This window comes from Nycticebus coucang, chromosome 12, assembly GCF_027406575.1.
Source record: "Nycticebus coucang isolate mNycCou1 chromosome 12, mNycCou1.pri, whole genome shotgun sequence".
Lineage (NCBI taxonomy): Eukaryota > Metazoa > Chordata > Mammalia > Primates > Lorisidae > Nycticebus > Nycticebus coucang.
The window spans coordinates 23,345,059-23,368,187 of record NC_069791.1 but is presented as its reverse complement, the minus strand read 5'-3'; the positions used below and the strand labels follow the sequence as shown (position 1 = coordinate 23,368,187).

Sequence of the window (23,129 nt, the reverse complement as noted above, 5' to 3'; positions counted from 1 at the left end):
GGTTCAAACCCAGCCCCGGCCAAATTGCAACAAAAAAATAGCCGGGCGTTGTGGCGGGCGCCTGTAGTCCCAGCTGCTCGGGAGGCTGAGGCAAGAGAATTGCGTAAGCTCAAGAGTTAGAGGTTGCTGTGAGCTGTGTGATGCCACAGCACTCTACCCAAGGGCGGTACAGTGAGACTCTGTCTCTACAAAAAAAAAAAAAAACTTTCCCTGAAACAAGAAACCCATGTGTGTACTCTAAGTTAAAGGGAGGCAAAAAAGCAAACTAGGAATCTCCAGGAATGAATAATATCTGAACAACTAAGCAGTTGTTGGGAAGGCTCCTCAGGTAAGTATGGGAGGCTCAGGAACCATGTACTTCTAAAAAAAGGAAAAAAAATGGATTTTGTAAATGATGCTCAGTTTTTTCTCTCATTTCCACACCAAGTATCTAGGACAGGAGTCCTCAAACTACAGCCCACGGGCCATATGCAGCCCGCCGAGGACATTTATCCAGCCTGCTGGGTGTTTTTGCCACAGCTGCCTGTCGTGCTTAGCAGCCGACTTGTCCCGGCCCGCTGGGTGTTTCTGCCACCTTGCCTGTCGTGCTTAGCAGCCGACTTGTCCCAAGCTGCAGTGCACACGTGGATTGTGTGCCAACTCTCCGACTCCGCTCTTTTTCTGTCTCTCCCCACTGGGTGTTTTTGCCATTCTGCTTAGCAGCCCACTAGTCCCAGCCCACAGTGTGCATGTGTGGAACGTGCCCCACACTCTCTAACTCCCCTCCTACTCTCCCACTCCTCTTCTCAGTCTCTGGTGTAACTGGAGGAGTCACCAGGTTGCCTGTGCAGAGCCTGCTGCTGCCTAAGGACTGAGGTAAGAACAAGTTAGGATTTTTTTTTTTTGAAGTTAGGAGGTCTTTTTTTTTTTATTTTGCAGTTAGTAGGGCCTTTTTTTTTGTAGTTAAGGGGGGCCTTTTTTTCCTGAAGTTAGGAGGTCTTTTTTTTGCAGATAGGGGGTGCCTTTTTTTGAAGTTAGAAGAGCCTTTTTTTTAAGTTGGTTAGTTGGTTGGGGGTGGTTTCTAGGGGGGTACATCACAGTGATAACGCAAATAGTCAGTGCTCAGTGCTGATGCAAATTGTCAGTGCTCAGAGCTAATGCAAATGGTCAGAGCTCAGAGGTAATGCAAATAGTGCTCAGTATTAATGCAAATTGTTAGTGCTCAGTATTAATGCAAATTGTCAGCAGTGTTATCACAAATGGTCAGTGCTCAGTGTTATCGCACGAGGGCCTGCCTAGGGCCCCATGGGAACTTATTCCAGCTCTGCAGAACAGCCAAGGAGTAGGAAACCCAATTTAATTCCCAGTAAGTGCATTTATATTCTGATTGCTATTCAGTTGTGTATGATGTTGTATGTTGTGTGCTGTGTAAGCCCCAGTTCACACTGTTGGCAATCTCTGAGCAGTGCAAGTTCAGCCATATGCTTGTATGACTGAACTCGCATTAGATTCAGAAGAAAAAAGGCATATGTGGGTGGCGCCTGTGGCTCAGTCGGTAAGGCGCCAGCCCCATATACCTGAAGGTGGCGGGTTCAAACCCGGCCAAACTGCAACCAAAAAATAGCTGGGCGTTGTGGCAGGCGCCTGTAGTCTCAGCTACTCGGGAGGCTGAGGCAAGAGAATCGCTTAAGCCCAGGAGTTGGAGGTTGCTGTGAGCTGTGTGAGGCCACAACACTCTACCAAGGGCCATAAAGTGAGACTCTGTCTCTACAAAAAAAAAAAAAAAAAAAAGAAAAAAAATAAAAAAGGCATACGTGCCTTCTTTTTTCCTGCAGTGGACTCTGATTGCAAGGGTGAGAAGACCGATGCAATCAGATTCCTGTGCAAGTTCACAGATTGCAGTGCGGTTCTCACAGGGTAGTGTGAACTGGAAAGGTGGTGGAGGAACCAGCTCTGTAATGGTGCCTGTTCCCACACCGCACCAGTGTGAGCCTGAGGTAAAAGCGGAGTTCCACCATATGGGCACTGGCGAGGCTGAAATGATGTGGACTGGCAAGGCTGCATTGATGGACACTGATCAGACTGCACTGATGGGCACTGATCAGACTGTTTTGATGGGCAGTGCAGTCTATATGTCTCTGTGTGGGCAAAGTTATTGCTGGTATATTGTTTTTGGAGTGCTGTATATATATTGGTATTTTACTAATAGCAATTTGGAATTCCTAGGAAACAATGATATCAAGAAAGAGAAAAATTGACTCAGAGTGTAGGATAGTCAAAGAACAGTGGACTTATGATTACTTTCCCGTGCAGTACAAGGAAAGAGCTGTGTGCTTGATATGCCAGAATATAGTGCCTATGTTCAAAGAATACAATTTGCGTCGACTTTATCAAACTCAACATAAAGATAGATATGATTGGTTGGATGGAGAAGTGAGAAAAGATAAAATATTAAAACTGAAATATACATTGACAACTCAGCAAAATACTTTTGTGAAGCAGAAACAGCTAAATACTTTATCACTGCGAGCAAGTTTTCAAGTTGCCAAGCTAATAGCATGCACTGGCAGACCATTCATGGAGGGAGAATTTGTTAAAGAATGCCTTCTTTCTGTTGCCAAAGAGATGTGTCCAGAGAAGGCCGATTTATCTAGTACAGTGAGTCTTTCAGGACCCTCAATTACACGAAGGATTGAAAAAATGGGAGACAATTTGCATCAGCATTTGCAAAACTCCGCAAAAAAACTTTCCTATTTTTCCTCGGCACTCCACGAAAGTAATGATGTTCGTGATTCTGCACAACTTCTAATTTTTATTTGTGGGAAAAATGACTATTTTGAAGTCACAGAAGAGCTTGCTGCACTGCAAAGCACCAAAGGAACAACTACAGGACAGGGTATCTATGAAAAGGTTTGCGATACTGTGAATAGTTTGGAGCTGGACTGGGCAAAACTAGCCAGTGTGACAACTGATGGTGCTCCTAGCACGGTGGGGTCTAAGAAAGGAGTAATTGCTCGCATTAACCAAGAGATGGACAAACATAACAATTCTCATCCAAAAGCCATACACTGCCTCATCCACCAACAAGCGCTGTGTAGTAAATCACTGAAGTGGGACTCTGTTATGCAAACTGTAGTATCTTGTGTTAACTTCATTAGAGGTAATGCACTAAACCACAGACAATTTCAGAAATTTCTGTCTGAGCTAAATGTTGGCTGTGAAGATGTTCCGTACCACACAGAAGTCCATTGGCTGAGTTGAGGGAGAGTTTTAAAACATTTCTATAACTTACTTCCACAGACTACAGCTTTTCTGCTTTCAAAAAACAAAGAAGTACCAGAGCTCAATGATACAGAATGGAAATGGCACCTTGCCTTTCTGACGGATGTAACAGAACTACTCAACAGTTTCAATGTACAACTTCAAGGAAAGGGGAAAATCATCTGTGCTATGCAATCACATGTGAAAGCATTTGAAGTAAAATTAGGCCTCTTCATCAAACAAGTGAAGGAAGAAAATTTTTGCCATCTCTCCACAACTCAAAATCTCTTAGCAGAAAATCCATTGGTGGCATTCCCAAATAAAACATGTGTGGATTCACTGGAAAAGTTGCAAAAGGATTTCCAATTTATATTTAAAGAGCTTCATCTCCATGAACAGGACATATAGCTTTTCTGTAACCCATTTTCTACTGACATTGAACATGTGGATACGATTTACCAAATGGAACTGGCTGAACTGCAGAATCGTGACTCTCTGAAAGACGCATTTAAGTCAAGCAGGCTTCCTAATTTCTATGCATCTCTCCCCTCTGAGACATGTCCTAATCTCAGGAACCATGCACTCAAAATGGCAACTATCTCTGGTAGCACTTATGTCTGTGAACAGACTTTTTCCAGAGTGAAACATCTGAAATCTCCAATCAGATCTAGACTAACTGATGAACACTTGCATCACTTGTTACGACTAGCAGTGACAAATATGGAACCGGACATTGACCATCTCATTAGCCAAAAGCAGGACCATAGTTCCCATTGAAATACTGGTAAGTTTGTTGATTTAACTTTACTTGTTCTGCATTTTAAATATTGTATTTGTTCCCATTTTTTTTTTTTTACTTCAAAATAAGATATGTGCAGTGTGCATAGGAATTTGTTCATAGTTGTTTTTTTTTTTTTAAACTATAGTCCGGCCCTCCAATGGTCTGAGGGACAGTGAACTGGCCCCCTGTTTAAAAAGTCTGAGGACCCCTGATCTAGAAGAATTGGTGCCAAACCTCAAATTAGAAGATAGAAAAGCAAATAGACAAGACAACAATGACACAGAAAAGGTTTTCATCAGGTAATAGTTGGTTTCCTTAAGGTTTCTTCAGAATGTGATTTTATATTCTTTTTACCTAAAGTCAGATCCTTACCCTAATACTGTGTTTGGTTATAAATGAAGAATTTTCATCTCTCCAGCTTACACATAAAGGAAAGATTTACCAACACTACCTCACATACAAAATTTGGTATAGTTCAATGTTTCTGATTTGATAAAATTGTAAAATTAAAGAAAAAAAAGAAACATCCATTTTGCTCTCTCCATTTTATGTTTAGTACTTAGCACTGCCCTTGCATAATGAAAGAAGTTCAATAAACATTTGGTAAATGCTGAATGTTGGAAGTGGTTGAAATGAGGTATGAACCCAAGTTACCAAACTCACAGTACAACAGCTACCCTGGTTCCCCGAAAATAAGACATCCTCCGAAAATAAGACCTACTTACAAGAAAGATAAGACGTTCCCTGAAAATAAGACCTAGCAATCTTTGGGAGCACACCTTAAAATAAGACACTGTCTTATTTTCGGGGAAACAAGGTAGTACTCTATCATGTGAACTCTCAGCTCTCTGAAATAACACCCATGAGAAACCTAAAGGAATTATTATACACACTCTTGAGAAAATACAATAAACCCTATTACACTTGAAAGCCTGATATAGACTAGGTATTAATAGGTTCTCATTTAGACTTATGCCACAGTTTAAGATCAAAACAGATAACTCTATCATTTTCATTTCTAAATATTTGCCACCTGAGTTAAGCTTTAATAAAGTAACTTTCTATTCCCATGTGAAGACATAGCAATAAAATACTAGTCTTACATCAAGCATTACACGTTACTACCCTCACACAGACTATCCTGAATATTTTATTTTCTCTGTGATTCAGAATGGTTCTTAACTTCTTAAAGTTTCTTATGTTTATATTTGAGACATTTATTGCCATATAAGAACTTCACATATAAAGGAGACTGCAGCATTATTCTTCAATTTAAAATTTTTCCTTATGGGCAGACAAAAGAAAAAATGGAACAAAAATTTTTCCTGTTGGTTTGACATTTATCATTGTTTCCTTCAAAAAAGAACAATGTAAAAAACTTTAGGTACTTGAATTACCTAGTTATTTAGATTCTGGATCTCAAAAGAGATTAATCAAATGTAAATGATTTAAGGCCACCAAGTACAAAATTGAAATTCAATCACAGAAATGGCATAAATTTAAAGAATGTATCAATTAAGGAACTGACATAACATCAAATCATGTTTCATTTTGAAATACATGTTATGAATATAACTTCATTCTGCAAAGACATGACCTACCAAGGATATAGTCAAAGGAAATGGTCTTCTGTTCTGAATTAGATATTCTTTAAAGAAAAATACATGTATTGTCAGTAAAGATTTGAGAGGGAAACCATGAACTCAAATCTTCTCTGGAGGTTTAAAAAGAAAAAAAATTTTTTTAATGTGTAGAATAACTTAGTCTTGGCCTCACATTTGGCCACTGAGACAAAATCAATTCAAAGGTCGGTCTGACCCAAGGGATTCAGATCCTGTCTCTCCATAACACAAAAAGTCATTAGCAAACTGCATCCTTTTGCTCTGCAGCTATGAGTCCTACCTTTGGTACTTGCCAACATTATTCTTGAAATTACCCTGTTAATTAACAGGTCAGTTGTGGAAAATTATTTCTTCCAACTACTTAAACTTTTTCTTCTCAACAGTGCTCTACAGTTCTTTAATCCTGTTTTTCTAACATTACCAGAGATGGAAATATGTATTTTGGGGTGCAATCAACATCTGCCCTATTAATAATACCCTGTTCCATTGTTTTATCCAAACACAGATTCCACTCTAAATTTCAGAAACAGCAGTAGGAAAATAACAGATAACAGAGAAAATTAATTAGAGCTCTTACGTTTAACGTAGGGCCAAAATCAAAAAAGAAGAGACAATTCAGAGAGAGGAAGGAAGAAGCTGAGAGGGTTGTAGTGTAGAACACTTACTTTTAGGAACAGAGTGTCCCTTAGATTTCTGGTGAGCTGCCCAGAGCCTCTTCAGTTTCAATCCAAATGACAATGCTTCTGAGTCCTCCTCAAGTAATGTTTCCACCACTAAAAATTGGATCTACAAGAGCTCAGATGCACTGGTAAAAAAAAATGTCAGGGGCCCCCATGTGGGCCTCAAGCCTCTTTTAAACTAGGCCCACTTCTCTGTCCTGGGCCAACTCCCCTGAGCACTATATTCCTTCTTCTTCCAGGTGCCAGGTATTCAGCCTGTTTCTTCTCTTCTGAGCTGCCACCACCTACTCTATTTCTCAGGGTTCCTCTAACCCCAAGACTGGCTGTGGAGTAGGACACCAGCTTCCCCCCTTCCTTGCTGTCCCTGCAAATAAACATATAGGCTCTTCTAGTTTCAGTATTTTTCTAATGCTACAAGAAAATAGAGAGCGAACAACAAAAAGCAATAACATAGTAGTACTAGAGATAAGATTAAAATAATTGTCTCCACTTTAATGTTCCTGACTCCAAAAAACAAATTTTCTAAAAATGGCTTATTGAGCATTTTATACAGTGCAAAGTGCTAACATAGATATACAAATATAATCTAAACCAAATCCAACCTTACACAAACATAAAGATCCTCTGCTTTTCAAAATACTTAAATTACGGGTCCAAAAGTAGTAACCACGATCATTTAGGCAAAATAGGTACTTTCTTCTGTTTGTAATGTTTTCTTATATTCCCTTAATTATAGTACACGTTTGAAAGTTTGTCTTTTAAACATGAACGTGAAAAATGTTCAAAATATTTTAATCAATGTAAAAGGGAATATACAAAATCATATTAAGATTTGCAAAAAATAGGTATACAGAAAAGCAACTAGCATTACCAAAAAAATTTTAAGTTATTGCCAACCATTTCTGTCTCTATATTTTAAAAATTTAATAAAATTCTGTAAATGTTGTTTAAAAAACTGAAGTACCTCATAATTAGAAATCTAATCTCTACTGAATATTTAGTGCCAATAGTAGGCCCCCCCTTTAAGGCAACAGTGAAACACATTAGTATACTTATTGTGATAATTTAGTTTCTAATGAACTTTGTAATACCCAAAAATATACTTTATGTTAATATGAAGTGATAAATCACAGGATTACAATTAATGAACTAAATCAAAGGCTATCTTCCTATAAAGGTGAAGGAGCTCTATCACTAAGTACTGGCAGAGCAAGAATGCCGCTGACTTTGAATTTCCTAGATGATTTTCTTTATCCACTTAATTGACTTAAGTGATTTTTTAACAGACAAGAGTTGTTATATAGTAAGCATACCATAAAATAAACTTTAGACTGAAAATAGCGATCCTTTTATCTCATTTGTCTAACAGACTGCCATTTAATCAAACTAAGATATTCAGATACTTTCAGTAAAAATATGGTCCTGTGACTGGGCTCATCTCCAACTATTTATTTACAAAATATTAGGGAACTGGAATAAAAACACTAAACAAAAGCTTGATCTGACCCTTCCAGACATCCATCTACAAAACGAAGTTTCATCTATTGTGTAGTATACAATCAGATACTTTTTGGAAGAACACAATTAAATTACATCTTTGCTCCTACAGAGGAATTCACGGTTTTTCCTTCATTCCCCACACACTAACACAATAATGCAGCCAACATTTTTATACCCGGAGTGGGGAGAAGGGCATTACACCCAGGGATACGAATTAAATCGCAGCAGCTAATGCCTCCCTTAAATAATTCTTTCTCTCTTGGCAGCAAAAAAGAAAAAAAAAAAAAGGAAAAAAACAATATAGCCTCCTCAATTACCCCTCACCGCAAACCACTGCTCGGGTCGCGATCAACGTGACCCAGTTCCCATCGCCGCCACCACTTCAGTCTCGCCTCCTCCCGCCGCGGCTGCGAGTGTCACGAGTAGGGGGCGGGGAGCGGCAGCCGCAGGGGCGTCCTCCGCGTCGCGACCCCCGGCCGGCGGCGCGCGGGACTCACCGGGTGGAGGTTCCCTTCCGCACATCGCACATCATGCACTTGAAGGCCTCGGCGCTGTTCCGGAAGGTGCAGACGCTACAGTCCCAGTAACCCTCATCCGAGGACGGCTTCGGCTGCCGCTTCGGCCTGCAGGACACAACCCGGACACGACGCGGCGCGGGGTCACCAGCAGGCCGCGCCCCGCGCCCGGGCCCTGCGGCCACCCCGCCCCGCCCCCCGCCCCTATTCCGCGACCCCCGCCCCGCGGGCCCCAGGGGCGCCGCGCTCGGAGGGGGAGGGGAGTCGGGAAGGGGGAGGGCGCGAGCGAGGCTGCAGCCGCAGCCGCCGCCGCCACCGCCACACTGACACCCCGACCGCCGCTCCGGCCGCCGCCGCCGCCATCGCGGCCCCATTGTGGGGCGGCCGGCGCCGGCCCCTCACGAGACAGCGCTCGCGCAGCAGCGGCACCGCCCCCGTTCTCGCCTCAGCGCCCGGGAGGCGAGCGAGGCGGCAACTCGAAGCCCGGCGGGAGAGCCCTGCCGCCTGCACAGTCCGGGCCCCAGGGCCCGGGCGCTGTTACCTGGTGGGGCTCTTCTTGTCTCCCATGGCACGCCGAGGGTCTCAGCCGCGGCCGCTCTGTTTGTCAATAAGGAGGATACTAAGCCGGGCGGAAGCGGGCGGGGGAGCAGGCAGAGAGGGGGCGGGGAAGGCCGCACCGCCGCGCTCGGGAGCCGCCGCCGGAGCCCACACAGCCTCCAGCTGTCGGGGAAACTCCTGCCTGGGCGCACGTGACCCGTGCCCGCCAATCAGCGGCCGCGCCGGAGACTTCAAACGCGGCCAGCGCGGCCCAGCACCCGCGGTGAGTTCGCTAGCGGGAGGTGCGGGGGTGGCCGCTGCGGCCTCGGGCGCGGTCGCTGCCTCTCTCGCCTGTTTCCCCGCTTCCCCTGGGCACCCGCTGCTGGGAGCTGCGGTGCGCTCCGGAGCCCCTGTGGCCGGGAAAGGTCTGTCCGGTGGCTGGCGGGGATGCTCCGTCATCCTGTGCGAAGCCCGGTCCAAGGTGGGGCCGGCGTTCCGAGGCCAGCAGAGATGGGACAGGGGTGCCCGCCAGGGTCTCTAAGGTAGAACCGCTTTCCTGGCTTCGGTGGTTCTTGGCTACTCCGCCCGGCCCGAAGGCTATCTGGGGGAAGGCGAGAGCCAACATTAAGCGCCATTGCTAGATGCCTTGAAACACTGGTTTTATGCACACAAATGCTCTCTACACAGTAAGGATTGTCACCCTTAAATTAGAGGAAACGAAACCGAGGCTCAGGAGGGGTTAGATAGACTTCCTCTAGGTTACATAATTTTAAAATGAAAGCCAGGAGTCTAACCCTGCTGAAATTCCAAAGTCGTTCTTTTGGCTTCACAGGCCTCTGCAGTAGCTGCTTTTAAAATAAAAGAGTACTTACTGATAAACCCCTTCTTAAAATAAGGAGTTTGTGTGTCTGTTGACTAAGAAAAGAACACCTTCCCCCCAGGTTTCTTTACCTCGACACACTGGGGGCCCTCATAGCAACAGCCATCTAACTGGCCTCTGAAGCTCCAATCCCACCTCTCCAGTCTAGTCAGTAATCCACCACCAGATTAATAATAAAGTGCTGTTAACATTATGCCACCGTTCTGATCAAGAACTACTAACGGCTCTCAGACTCCTTAGCCTGGCAGTCAAAGCCTTCCACACATCTTCCCTACCTCTTCATCCCTCTCGCCATCAGAAAAGCTGCCTCTACGGAGACTAGAAAGGAAACCCATCCGTTCTCTTACCAGAACTTTTCCTTCATATGCAGAGATGACTTCATTTTCTCTTTTTTAATTTCCATTTTTATTTTTTTTTTCCCCAATAGCAGCTGCTTTGCTGCATAGGAAATATTTCTGCCTAAAATATTTTCCTCTCGTCTGTAACTGTACTGTTTCTGCCCATCTTTATGGGTTTACATCAAGTCTGAATTCCTGGAAAATAATTTTATAGCTAAACTACAAAGGAAATAATACATAGTTAGGTTCTCAGTCTGCTTCCCCTTTCCCTTAAGAAGTAGACATTGGAAATTGTTCTTAATTTCTGTAATTGTCAACTTCATCTGCAAAATGTCATCTATATGAAGTTGTTGTGTGATTAATAATAAAATAACATTGAGCACTATGTGACAGGCATTTTTTAAACAAATCTCTTCACACAAATACATATTTTAAAGGGCTCAAAATACTATGCAAACTTTCTCCTCAACTTCAGGGGGTCCTGGATTTAAGGTGGGACTATGTTTTGATAAACTCTGTAAATTGAAAATATTATAGGTTGACAATGCATTTAATACTCTGATAAACCCATCATAAAATAGAAAAATCATAATTCAAACTACTGTAAATCCATGGTATAGCCCTTCACTTTAAAGACAATGAATTTAGGGCCCACGTTTAATGTGTTTTTCTGTGTTTTGTTTTAATACAGAGTCTCTCTTTGTCACCCTAGGTAGAATGCAGTGGCATCATAGCTCATAGCAACCTTAAACTCTAGGGCTCACGCCATCCTCTTTCCTCAGCCACCCCAGTAGTTGGGATTACAGGCATTGCCACAATGCCCAACTATTTTTAGAGACGGGGGTCTCACTCTTGCTCAGGCTGATCTTGAACTCCTGAGTTCATGCTATTCACACCCCCCACCCACTCCCAGTGTTAAATGGCTTTCTTTAATTATCAGTCCAGGATTAAACCCAGTATCCCTTTAGTCTTTCACCATGCCTTGCTTTCTGATTAACCAAAACATTCCATTTTAAAGCCTTCTCTGAACTTATTGTACCATCAGTACTTTTTGCAAATTTTGCTTTTCATGACTCAGACCTGGATTCAGAAACCCAGGAGCCATAAGGGACATGATTGAGAAAAGTGTATCAGAGGAGGTGGTGCCTGTGGCTCAAGGAGTAGGGTGCCAGCCCCATATGCCAGAGGTGGTGGGTTCAAACCCAGCCCTGGGTTTGAACTGCAAAAAAAAAAAAGGACAAAAGTGTATCAGAGAACGAGGTCTAAGGTCTAGTATTCAGTCTCTTAGTAATGCAATGGGTAAACTTAGTAAGTAAAGGAATTAAAACTATTGACTAAGGTTCCTTCCAAGTCTAAAGAATTGTAATTTTTTTTTGTTTTTTGTTTTGTGTAGAGACAGAGTCTCACTGTACCGCCCTCGGGTAGAGTGCCGTGGCGTCACACGTCTCACAGCAACCTCTTAACTCTTGGGCTTACGCGATTCTCTTGCCTCAGCCTCCCGAGCAGCTGGGACTACAGGTGCCCGCCACAACGCCCGGCCATTTTTTGGTTGCAGTTTGGCCGGGGCTGGGTTTGAACCCGCCACCCTCGGCATATGGGGCTGGCGCCCTACTCACTGAGCCACAGGCGCCGCCCGAATTGTAATGTTTTTAAATTCCTCAGCTGAATGGATCTTCCAGGAGACTGAGCAAGTGATGGCAACAATGTATTTTCAGATCAAAAGAAAATTAAAGTACTCTAAAACTCCTTGATGCGGCAAATCGCCATTTCATTAGATTACCTCCATTACTAGAAAGTAAAACTCCACTTCTGAATCATAAGCTCAGGAAGGGCAGAAACTTGTATTTGTTGTCTCCATTCCAGTATCTCCAGCCCCCAGAACAGTGTGGCACATAGTGGGCACTCGCTAAATATTCTGAGAATTAATACATTCACTCGTGTCACAATTCTTGAATAAGTATTTTTTTAAATGGGGATTTAAAAATCTGTTAAGCATGTTGCTTGCAATGGGTGATCGCTAAATGCTGAAATTTATGGCAGTCCTTCAAAATAAACTTCACAATTCCGCAAAATAAACTTCACAATTCGGGCGGCACCTGTGGTCAAGTGGGTAGGGCGCCGGCCCCATATGCTGGAGGTGGCAGGTTCAAACCCAGCCCTGGCCGAAAAAAAAAAAAAAGAAACTTCACAATTCTTGTACAAGAACCAGGTCTCCAGTTTTCGTGGAGCACAAAAGCACATGCCCTTACAGTGTACCAGCTGCCTCCTATTAATTGATGTCTCTCTAAAAACTTTTTTGGCCTGTGTTAGGCTTACATGGTGACTTTAAGACAGGAGCTACTCTTCCTATTTCACCACAAAAGGTGACACTTTTTCCCAAAATTGTTTCTCTACTATCTGGAAGAGCGGCTGATGGAGAATAGAAAGATTTTTATAACTAGAATGACCCAGCTTTTTACCCATTCAGGTGTCTTTTCAGTAAGTTAACTGAGTTCAGTACTTTAAACGTTAGGGTCACTTGTACAGTGACACAAACGCTTTTGTTGTTGTTTGGAGGGAAAAATATACATGTAATAAACACCCATATACCCATGGCCATATCTCACATTCTTCTTCACCGTTTAATATTTGCTAAAATATTTTAAAGTAAATTATAGACATGAGGAAAATCTGCCCCTAAAATATGACTTCAGTATGACTCCCTAAGAAATAAGGACAATTTCCAGGATAACTGCAACTCAGAGCTTCAATAGCCTAAATCAGTGATTTTCAACTGGTTATGCCATGACCATGAGAGGATCTTAGGTGTGGCATGAAAATTTTTAAAGATCATGAATTAATTTTTTTTCAAAAGAAGTTCAAAGCACAGTAAGTATATTCCTTTTTTTACTCTTTTTTTTTCTGATAAACAATTTCAGTGTACCACAGAAGTTTAACTATAGGTTCAAGTGTGCCATGAGATAAAAAAGGCTGGAAAATACTGGCCTAAATTAATACCACTTTCATAATGACTAATGCTCAGTCGTTGCATCTGTTTCTAATTGTCCCCCAAATGTGTCTTCTAGCTGGATGCAGTTCAGGCCTACACATTGCATTTGGTTGTGATGTTTGTCAAATCTCTTAATCCAGGACTGTTCTCCCTCTTTCTGTGACATTGGCCTGGTAACACAAATGCTTCAACCAATGGTATGAACAATTTAACAATAAAGTGTTGAAGTTTCAAAAAAAATTCAAAAAAAAAAAATGTCTCTGTAGCCCCAGGTAAAGTACAGTGTTGTCATCATAGTTTACTGCAATGGAAAGGCCTAGGACTCAAGAGATCCTCCTGCCTCAGGCCTCCTAGTAGCTGGTACAATAGGTGTTCACCACTGTGCCCAGCTAGTTTTTCCATTGTTAGTAGAGAGAGAGTCTTGCTCTTATTCATGCTGGTCTTGAACTCTTGACCTCAAGCAATCCACCTGCCTCGGCCTCCCAGAGTACTAGGATTACAGGTCTGAGCCACCATGCCCAGGCCTAATGATGTACTTTTGTTAATACTTACATTGAGAAGTGCCGTCTTGTTTACTAATTGTAAGTTGAGAGAAAATAGGATCACTAGGGGAGGAAAGAGCTACAAATTTTCCCTGAGAGAAGGAACTCAAAATGAACTATAATATTAAGCTACAACAATGAAACCATTACATTTTAAAAGGTTCATCTGTATGGTTTTTGTTTGGTTGGTGTCTGATTTTGTTGGTTATAAAACTAGTGTATGACTAGTGGTACGCTATTAGTTTTCTAGAGTACCATAAGAAGGTACTGCAGTGTGGGTTGTATAAACCATGGACTGGGTGGGGGAAAGTGGATCTGACAGGAGGTGGAGCTTAGGTGATGTGACGATGGTGAGGACTGTAAATACAGATGAAGTTTCACTCACCTCTCCGTCTCCCCATACCCTGTCACCTCCTGCTGTGTGGCCACAGACCAATATTGTCTGCAGCCTGGGAGTTGGGTATAAGCAATGGAAATTTATATGATTATGGTTTTGGAGGCTGAAGTCTGAGATCAAGATGTCAGCAAGGTTAGTTTCTTCTGAGGTTTATCCTTGGCTTATAGATGGCCCCTCTGTCTTAACATGGTCTTTTCTCTGTGTGTCTGCATCCAGTGTGATGTGGAAACACTTCTGGTACAGGTTCTCAACCCTCATCTGAAACCCTTACGTCTGGATATATTTTGTAAGAAAGATATTTGGGAGGCCAGGCAACAGAGCAAGAGCCCATCTCTTAAGAAAAAGAAGAAGAAGAAGAAAAAGATTACATGGCACAAATATTACATAATTATCTAACATTCTGGATTCTGAGACAGTGTCTCATAAACAACATATTTCTAAAAAACAAATATTCCCACTGAGTGGGAAAATTAAAGTCTATAAATCACCTCCCATTGGTTCTACTCAGCTTTTACTGCTAAGTGATTACAGGTTAAGCAAAATATAAAAATGGTTTCAGGGCAGCGCCTGTGGCTCAAGGAATAGGGCGCCGGTCCCATATGCCGGAGGTGGCAGGTTCAAACCCAGCCCCAGCCAAAAAAACCACAAAAAAAAAAAAAAAAAAATGGTTTCAATTTTCAATGCTTTTTGGATTATAGGATTGTGGATCTGTAAAAAATTTGAGTAAGAATTAAGATTTAAAAGAGTAAGATTAAAAAAAAAAAAAAAAGACGGGCGGCGCCTGTGGCTCAAGGAGTAGGGCGCCGGTCCCATATGCCGGAGGTGGCGGGTTCAAACCCAGCCCCGGCCAAAAAAAAAAAAAAAAAGAGTAAGATTAAAAATGTCGAGGCAGGCAAGGTGGCTCATTCCCATGATCCCAGCACTCTGGGCAGCCTAGGCGGGAGCATTGCCTGAAATGAGGAGTTTGAGACCAGCCTGAGCAAAAGGGAGACCCTGTCTCTACTAAAAAAAGAATTAGCCGGGGGGGCGGTGCCCGTGGCTCAAAGGAGTAGGGTGCCAGCCCCATATACCAGAGGTGGCGGGTTCAAACCTGGCTCCAGCCAAAAAACTGCCAAAAAAAGAAAGAAAGAATTAGTCAGTGGCAGGCGCCTTTCGTCCCTGCTACTTCAGAGGCTGATGCAGGAGGATCATTTGAACCTAAGAATTTGAGGTTGCTGTGAGCTAAATTGATGCCAACCACAGCTATCTAGCTGGGCAGCAGAACAAAACACTGTCTCAAAGAAAAACATAAAAAATGTCCCCATTCTTTGACACAGTAATTCTATGTAGGGAATATATCCTAAGCTCCTCCATGGAGATAGCCATGGCAGTTAATTTAATAAATATTGCAAATACCCTGCATGCCCATCAGAAGAGAAACAGTTAAATAAATTATGATCTCACCAAAGAACTGGATCTTAAGCAGTCATTAAAAACAAGGTTGATGAATAATTTGTAAGGAGAGGCATACTTCTATAATATTAAGTGGAAAATGTAGAATTTAAAACTGAATAAATGTATAAAAAGCGTAGAAAAGAAGATCATGAAGATTAGTGGTGGCTTAACAGCCTCTCGGCTTCATTTCAGCGTAGTAGGACCCTTTTGCTACAGTTTGCTTCTAGCCCTTTGTTCCCGCTTCAGTTTTCAACTCCCTCTCCCTAGCTCCTACCCTTTCTAATATTAATAGTTCTTTATTTTATCCGTGGTGGATGGTGTTATCCATTCCTCCTGCATTTTCTCTTTACTGGCTTCAAAGTAGCCTCCTATTTCTACAGGTTGGCTCTAATCTGCTTTCCCCAAAGCCAGGAAGGAGTAGTGATGGGAACAAAAGGTGCATTAATGAGGATCGACCTTGAACAGGGAATTGGGGGCATTGCTGGTATCTCTGAAGGGGTCCTATGAAGCTGGTCCTGCAAATACTGGGAAAACTGCAAACTGGTTTCAGCTTCTTTCAGAGAAAGGAACCACTGCTGCTGGGGTGATGCTCTGAGGAACAGAAAGAGGACTGGAAGTCAAAGTGAAGCAAACAAAAGAAAAGCCAAGTCCCCTCTTTCTCCAGCTTTTCAGTTAACTCCTGGCACCTCCCATTGGCAGAGTCAGGTGGAGCAAGCTGACAAAGCTGAAAGGGGGTCCCAGCATACAGCAAGTACCAGCTTCACATCACGAACCTGAGTACAGAGTGGGCTGGGGCTGAGCCACAATACCTCTTTAACCACTAAGAAGCCACACAAACCCTTCTACATATATTTGAACTTCTATACAACAAGACATCTCTACCTTTTCCCCTAGATGCAACTATCCCATGTACAAAAATATTCTCACCCAGCCCCCAAAATAAGGAGACATTATATCCAAGTTGTTACATCCACGTGTGGGTGGCAATCACACCACCCATCTCTGTATTATTGTCATTACTCCTTAAATTCAGGCATGGTTTTATCTGATTTTCTGTTACCTAAAGACTAAATTTTAAAGTTAACCTCCATAGAAGCTTGGATTAAGCAATAAAAGGAAAAAGATGAAGAAAAAAATAGAAGTTCATGCTTACAAATCCACACCCGTGGGGCAGCACCTGTGGCTCAAGGAGTAGGGCGCTGGCCCCATATACCAGAGGTGGTGGGTTCAAACCTGACCTCGGCCAAAAAAAACTGCAAAAAAATAAAAAATAAAATCATCCAGGCGGCGCCTGTGGCTCAGGGAGTAGGGCGCCCGTCCCATATGCCGGAGGTGGAGGGTTCAAACCCAGCCCCGGCCAAAAATCACCAAAAAATAAATAAATAAATAAAATCATCCACACCTGTGTATGTGCACACGTAACAAGCAATGAAGAAACTCTGCTGCAGAGTTGCAGGACCATAGTCAGCATTTATAACCTTGTCTCACTCACCCTTCCATGTTTCCTTTCCCTTCAGAGAAGCCTTGAGCTAGGCTGAGTTCTTCACCTGGTGAGTAACCCAAACCTTTATTCGTGAAAAGTCTGAGTACTCAGTGGTCCTGGATTGATTTGCCTGCTGATGTTATCATTAACTTTTACTGTAGAACATTGAAGTTGTAAGAGGTGCTCTCGAGAGCACCCTGAACTGAAGACATAGTCATTTTTACCTTTGCAGTGTATCAGTTACCCAATTTTACCTTGGTAATTTAGCTCCCCATTGAATAAAGCAACTACCTTATTTGCCTCTAGTCAGGGGCAGAAGTAAAACTAAATGTCCAAGTGACTTATCCCACAATCTCACTACTATGTATCTCCCCAGAAGAAGAAAAATCATTTTATCAGAAGGACGATTTGCACTAGAATGTTATTACAGCTCAATTTATGATTGCCAAGACATAGAAGCAACTCAAGTGCCCATCAACACATGAATGGATTAATAAACAGCAGTATATATATACCATGGAGTACTATTCAGCCATAAAAAATATGGAACCTTTACATCTTTTCTATTTACCTGGATGGAGTTGAAACACATTCTACTTAGTGAAGTGTCACAAGAATGGAAATGGAAGAATCCAATGGAAGAATATTAATATGAAACCTATAGAAAAACAACTACACTCCCACCTGAGAGGAAAACACAAGTATAGTCAAGTGTGGGCATTGAGTGGGAAGAAGGGAAGGGGAGGAAGGAGGGGAAATGGTAAGCTCTACCCTAATGGGTACGAAGTAAGGGAATACAGCACACCCCCTGGATGAAGGGCTCAACTATAACTTGAACTTTACCTTAGAAATGCAGTGTAACCTAACCATTTGTACCCTCATATTAATCTGAAATTAAAAAAAAATTAAAAAACAAAGAAAAATTAAATTTAAAAAATGTCCAAAGAAAAATTAAATTTAAAAAATTACATCTCAGTTCCATAAAGCCATTGCTGTGGCCCCTCACAGAAGCATTTCTACCCTGGAAATTAAGACTACCAGATCAGGGCGGTGCCTGTGGCTCAGTGAGTAGGGCACCTGCCCCATATGCCGAGGGTGGCGGGTTCAAACCCAGCCCCGGCCAAACTGCAACAACAACAAAAAAAAAATAGCCGGGCGTTGTGGCGGGCGCCTGTAGTCCCAGCTGCTTGGGAGGCTGAGGCAAGAGAATCGCGTAAGCCCAAGAGTTAGAGGTTGCTGTGAGCTGTGTGACGCCACGGCACCCTACCCGAGGGCGGTACAGTGAGACTCTGTCTCTACCAAAAAAAAAAAAGACTACCAGATCAGTAGAGTTCAATGTTATAGGGATGGAAAGCAAAATTTCTGCAAGTAGGTATAATCGTGAAGAGTCGCTCCCATTTCCATGTCTTGATTCCTGTATTTACGCTAGCTGTGGGAAAGACAGCGGCACATGTTGGTCTGTGATATATACTGCATCTCCTAGATAGCATCACACTCTTCAGGATGTCTCCAAACCATACCTGAGTCTGCAATGACCTAGTCCACTGTTATATTAGTCCAGATGCTTCTGGGTGAGAAAATATATGGTATGACCTGTGAATTTCGTGGGCATAATCCCACTGTCGCCTTGCTTTTGCTGTGAAATGAGTTTATTAATTATGAGTAATGTTACACAGAATACAATGAAAATGAATAAAGCACTTTGAGTCCGTGGATAGTGGTGCCAGCATTACAGGCAGGAAAGGGAAACCTGTGTTCAGCATATGTGTCTATTTCAGTGAAATGATCTCTGTCCCTTCCATGAGGGAAATGTAATATAATCAATGACTAGATGGCTGGCTTGTCTGTCCAAGGAAGGGATGCTAAATAAGAGACTCAGTGTTTATTTGTGCTGCTGGCTAGTTAGACACTCAGAAGTACCAATGTAGCAAGGCTGCAAGGTCAGCCTTGGGGAGAAGATCCTATTGCTGAGTTCACACAGAGCCTCTATACAGGACAACGCAATCACTTTTCACAGGGGTCTGTTGTGAAACCACTAGGGTGGCTGGAGAAAGTGGCTGACTGACATCAAAAAAATGGATTGTTTTTGTTCACCTGATAATTAAAAGTCTCTTTTTAAGGCCAGGCGTGGTGGCTCATGCCTGTAATCCTAGCACTCTGGGAGGCCAAGGCAGGTGGATTGCTTGAGCTCAGGAGTTCGAGACCAGCCTGAGCAACATAGCGAGACCTCTGTCTCTACTAAAACTAGAATAATAAGACAGACATTGTGGCAAGCGCCTGTAGTCTCAGCTACTCAGGAGGTTGAGACAAGAGGATCACTCGAGCCCAAGAGTGTGAAGTTACTGTGAGCTGAGACGCCACGCACTCTACCCAGGGCAACAGAGTGAAACTCTGTCTCAAAAAAATAAACAAACAAAAGTCTCCTCTTTGAATGACACCCTTGGGTGAGTATTTCATGGGACACACATACATATTTGCACTGTGTACCCCTTTAAAATGGCCATCCACATACCTCTTCCTAAAGCCTTCTTACATCAATCTTCCACTCTGGTCCTGACCGTATAGCCCAAACATTAGCAACTGCCCATGAGTCAGTGCAGATCTATACTTCCAACTGTGTTTTAGTCTAGACAAGGTGGACAAGCAAATGTGTTGCTCAAAATTACACTCATCAGGAGAATATCCCTCTACGACTGGGCTTTAAAACCACTTCTGAGGCTTGGCACCTGTTGCTCAAGTGGCTAAGGCGCCAGCCTCATACACCTGAGCTGGCGGGTTCAAATCCAGCCCAGAACTGCCAAACAATTACAACTACAACCAAAAATTAGCCAGGTGTTCTAGCTGGTGCCTGTAGTCTCAGCTACTTGGGAGGCAGAGGCAGGAGAATCTTTTGAGCCCAGGAGTTGGAGGTTGCTGTGAGCTGTGAAGCATCACACAGGGCGACAGCTTGAGGCTCTGTTTCAAAATAAATAAATAAATAAATAAAAATAAAACCACTTCTGACTGGGACATTTGGTACCAGCATATCACATGCAGAACCATTTGTAAACCAGGGCTGGGATTTTTTTTTTCCTCCTCTATTAATCAGTTGTAAGAAACTCTCTTAAAGCAGTAGATGTGGATTGAGGGAAAGGAACAGTCCCTGTTGATAGACTCTTCATAAAATTACTAATCTTCCATTTCTAAGTCCAATATCTTACATGCCATTTCTACTTAATCACAGATTGCTGCCATGCATACTCAACTTTAGAGCTTGGTGGCCCAGATAGTACCCATTTTATAAAGGGAAGCTCACTTAGTATAGTCACTTTATGACCCATGGTTGGTCATTCAGCCTCTACTTGGGGCTAAGCATCAAGATAAAAGCTGTTTCTCAAAAGGAGAAAAACTACCTGCAGCAAAGGCCATGGATTTGCTCCAAAGCTCTAGAAGTCTATGATTTTTCTTTGGTGCAAAGGGTATCAGTTTACTATATAACAGAATAAGTATTTTATGTGCATAGATATTTGAATATTAAATATCATCGTTGCCATTTTTATTTTCTTGTTAGAAAATTTTTGTTTAAAGTATGGTCTTTGGGGCCAGGTGAGGAGGCTCACACCTGTAATCCCAGCACTTGGGAGGCTGAGGTGGGTAAATTGCCTGAGCTCACAGGTTCAAAACCAGCCTGAGCCAGAGCAAGACCTCATCTCTAAGGCGGCACCTGTGGCTCAGTCGGTAAGGAGCCGACCCCATATACCGAGGGTGGCGGGTTCAAAACCGGCCCCAGCTGAACTGCAACCAAAAAATAGCCGGGCGTTGTGGCGGGCACCTGTAGTCCCAGCTACTCGGGAGGCTGAGGCAAGAGAATCGCTGAAGCCCAGGAGTTCGAGGTTGCTGTGAGCTGTGTGAGGCCACAGCACTCTACCGAGGGCTATAAAGTGAGACTCTGTCTCTACATTAAAAAAGAAAAAAAAAAAAAAAGACCTCATCTCTAAAAATAGCCAGGGGCAGCACCTGTGGCTCAAGGAGTAGGGCGCCAGCCCCATATACCAGAGGTGGTGGGTTCAAACCTGGCCCTGGCCAAAAACTGCAAATAATATTAATAATAGTAATAAAATAAAAATAAAATAAAATAAAAATAGCCAGGCATTGTGGCAGGCGCCTATAGTCCCAGCTACTTGGGAGGCTGAGGCAAGAGAATCGCGTAAGCCCAGGAGTTTGAGCTGTGACGCCACAGCACTCTACCAAGGGTGACAAAGCAAGACACTGTCTCAAAAAAAAAAAAAAAAATGTTCTTTTATCTTCTGGTCTTCCTCAAAATTCTACTTTCATTTTTATTAACCTCATTATGTTTTCCTCCTTTTGTTTTCTAAGGATGTTGCCTTAACTAATCTTTTCTAAGTTTCCCCTGCTTCTATTAGTTTTCTTTTTGACAGATGTAATTTCTTCTCCTTAGCTTCTTACCTCCACTTTTATCTCTGTATTTTCTTTTTAGTGCTTTTGTTGTTGTTGTTGTTGGTTTGTTTTGAAGCAGAGTCTTTCTCCGACACCCAGACTGGAGCGCAGTGATGCAATGAAAGCTCACTGTAACCACAAACTACTGGGTTCAGTGATTTTCCTGCCTCAGCCTCCCAAGTAGCTGGGACGATAGGCACCACAACTGGCCAATTTTTAAATTTTTATAGAGATGGAGTTTCATTTTGTTGCTCACCCTGGTCTCAGACTCCTGGCCTCAAACAATGCTCCTGTTTCGGCCCCTCCAAGTGCTAGGAATAGGTGTTAGCCACTGTGCCTAGATTCATTAGTTAAATTTTATTTCTACTAGTCCTTATTCTTGTCATCTTAAGGGTTTGCTACATGCTCCTGAGATAAGATTTTTATATTTATCCTTATGGAGTTTACAGGATTCCAATGGAAAAGATGCCAATGGAAAAACTTCCTTAGTATATGTGAATATTTAATAAGGTATGGTTAGATTAGTTTTGAGAAGGTAAAAGTTATAAGTTTGATAGTCCTAAAAATCAGAAAGGGTCTCTAAATGGGAAATTCTTGGTTCTTTTAAGTCATTCAAAGTCACTGACTTTGAATCCTCTTGCAAATTTGCATCTTGAGATATTAAAGGAACCTGGTGTGGTATAATCCTGTAATCCCAGCACTTTGGGAAGCTGAGGCAGGAGTTCAAGGTTGCAGTGAGCTGTCTTTGTGCCAAAGCACTCTAGTCTGGGTGACAAGATGAGACCTTGTCTCTCTTTCTCTCTCTGTCTCTATATGTGTGTCATTACAAAAGTTTCGAGACAGACTGTGTTATGATCCATTATTTCACTTCCAAGAAACACAGTCGACACCATCCTTTCTGATTCACTGGGGCAAGTTTCCACTTGCTTAGCTTATGGGTATTGTTGGGAGGCCTTCATTTGTTTCTGTCTGTGTGGATTTTATGTGTCTTGAATTTTGTGTATCTCAAACTTTTGTAATGATCCCTGACATTAAAAAAAGTATACATTTTTGGCACCCTCTGTATATATAAAATTATAACACTGAGTATATACTGATAAGGTTTGTTATGTTGAATTTCGTATCTTGTATCTCTTATAATTGCTGATGTCATATATGACTTGAGTATTACAATTTTAATACAGTTTTTTTCCTTTCTTAAGATATGTATACACTGTTTTTACACCCTCTGTATGTGTGTGTGTATGTGTATATAGGGGTATATAGTTTGTTTTCTAAAAGCTGGGTGTGGTGGCTCATACCTATAATACTAGCACTTTGAGAGGCTGAGGCAGGACAGCAAAAACTCCATCTCTATGAAAAATAGAAAAATTGGACAGGAGTATTGGTTCGTGCCTGTAGTCCCAGCTACTCGGGAGGCTGAGGAAGGAGGATCACTTGAGCCTACGAGTTTGAGGTTGCTGTGAACTTAGATCATGCCACTGCCCTCATACCAGGACAACAAAGAGAGACTATCTCTTTATTTTAAAAAAAAAAAAAAAAGCATTAAAGGAATACAGGGAAGGCAATTCTATGAGCATACCCCACAGCCAAGTAATGGTATTACATTTATTATTAAAAAAAAGCTTTCTAGTAAACTAAACAGTTGTAAAGCTTTCTTTTCCACTTGTATATTAAGTGGTGTTTTAAGCTTTCAGCACAAGATATAAATATTGTCGTTATACTTAGAACCCTGAATAAAGTCAAATATAATT

The 23,129-nt window shown here is 42.4% G+C and overlaps 2 protein-coding genes across 6 annotated transcripts in view; one reads left to right on the top strand and one right to left on the bottom strand.

The window, feature by feature from the left end:
• Positions 1-9,020, bottom strand: part of YAF2 (YY1 associated factor 2) — a 92,938-nt gene extending 83,918 nt beyond the window's left edge. For 4 of the 5 annotated variants that reach the window (XM_053554770.1, XM_053554772.1, XM_053554771.1 and 1 more), the window contains exons 1-2: positions 8,880-9,020; positions 8,321-8,446 (exon numbers count right to left, since the gene is read on the bottom strand). In XM_053554770.1, the coding sequence (XP_053410745.1) occupies positions 8,321-8,446; positions 8,880-8,905 (152 nt within the window). In that variant the 5' untranslated portion in view covers positions 8,906-9,020. Of the gene's footprint in view, positions 1-6,308; positions 6,688-8,320; positions 8,447-8,879 lie in introns of all 5 variants that reach the window. The other variant, XR_008373195.1, reaches the window with a different exon arrangement.
• Positions 9,021-9,048: 28 nt separating this feature from the next.
• PPHLN1 (periphilin 1) overlaps positions 9,049-23,129 on the top strand; it is a 234,885-nt gene continuing 220,804 nt past the window's right edge. Inside the window, exon 1 of the mRNA XM_053554755.1 lies at positions 9,049-9,158. The gene's annotated coding sequence lies outside the window, so the exon portion shown is untranslated. The remainder of the gene's footprint in view (positions 9,159-23,129) is intronic.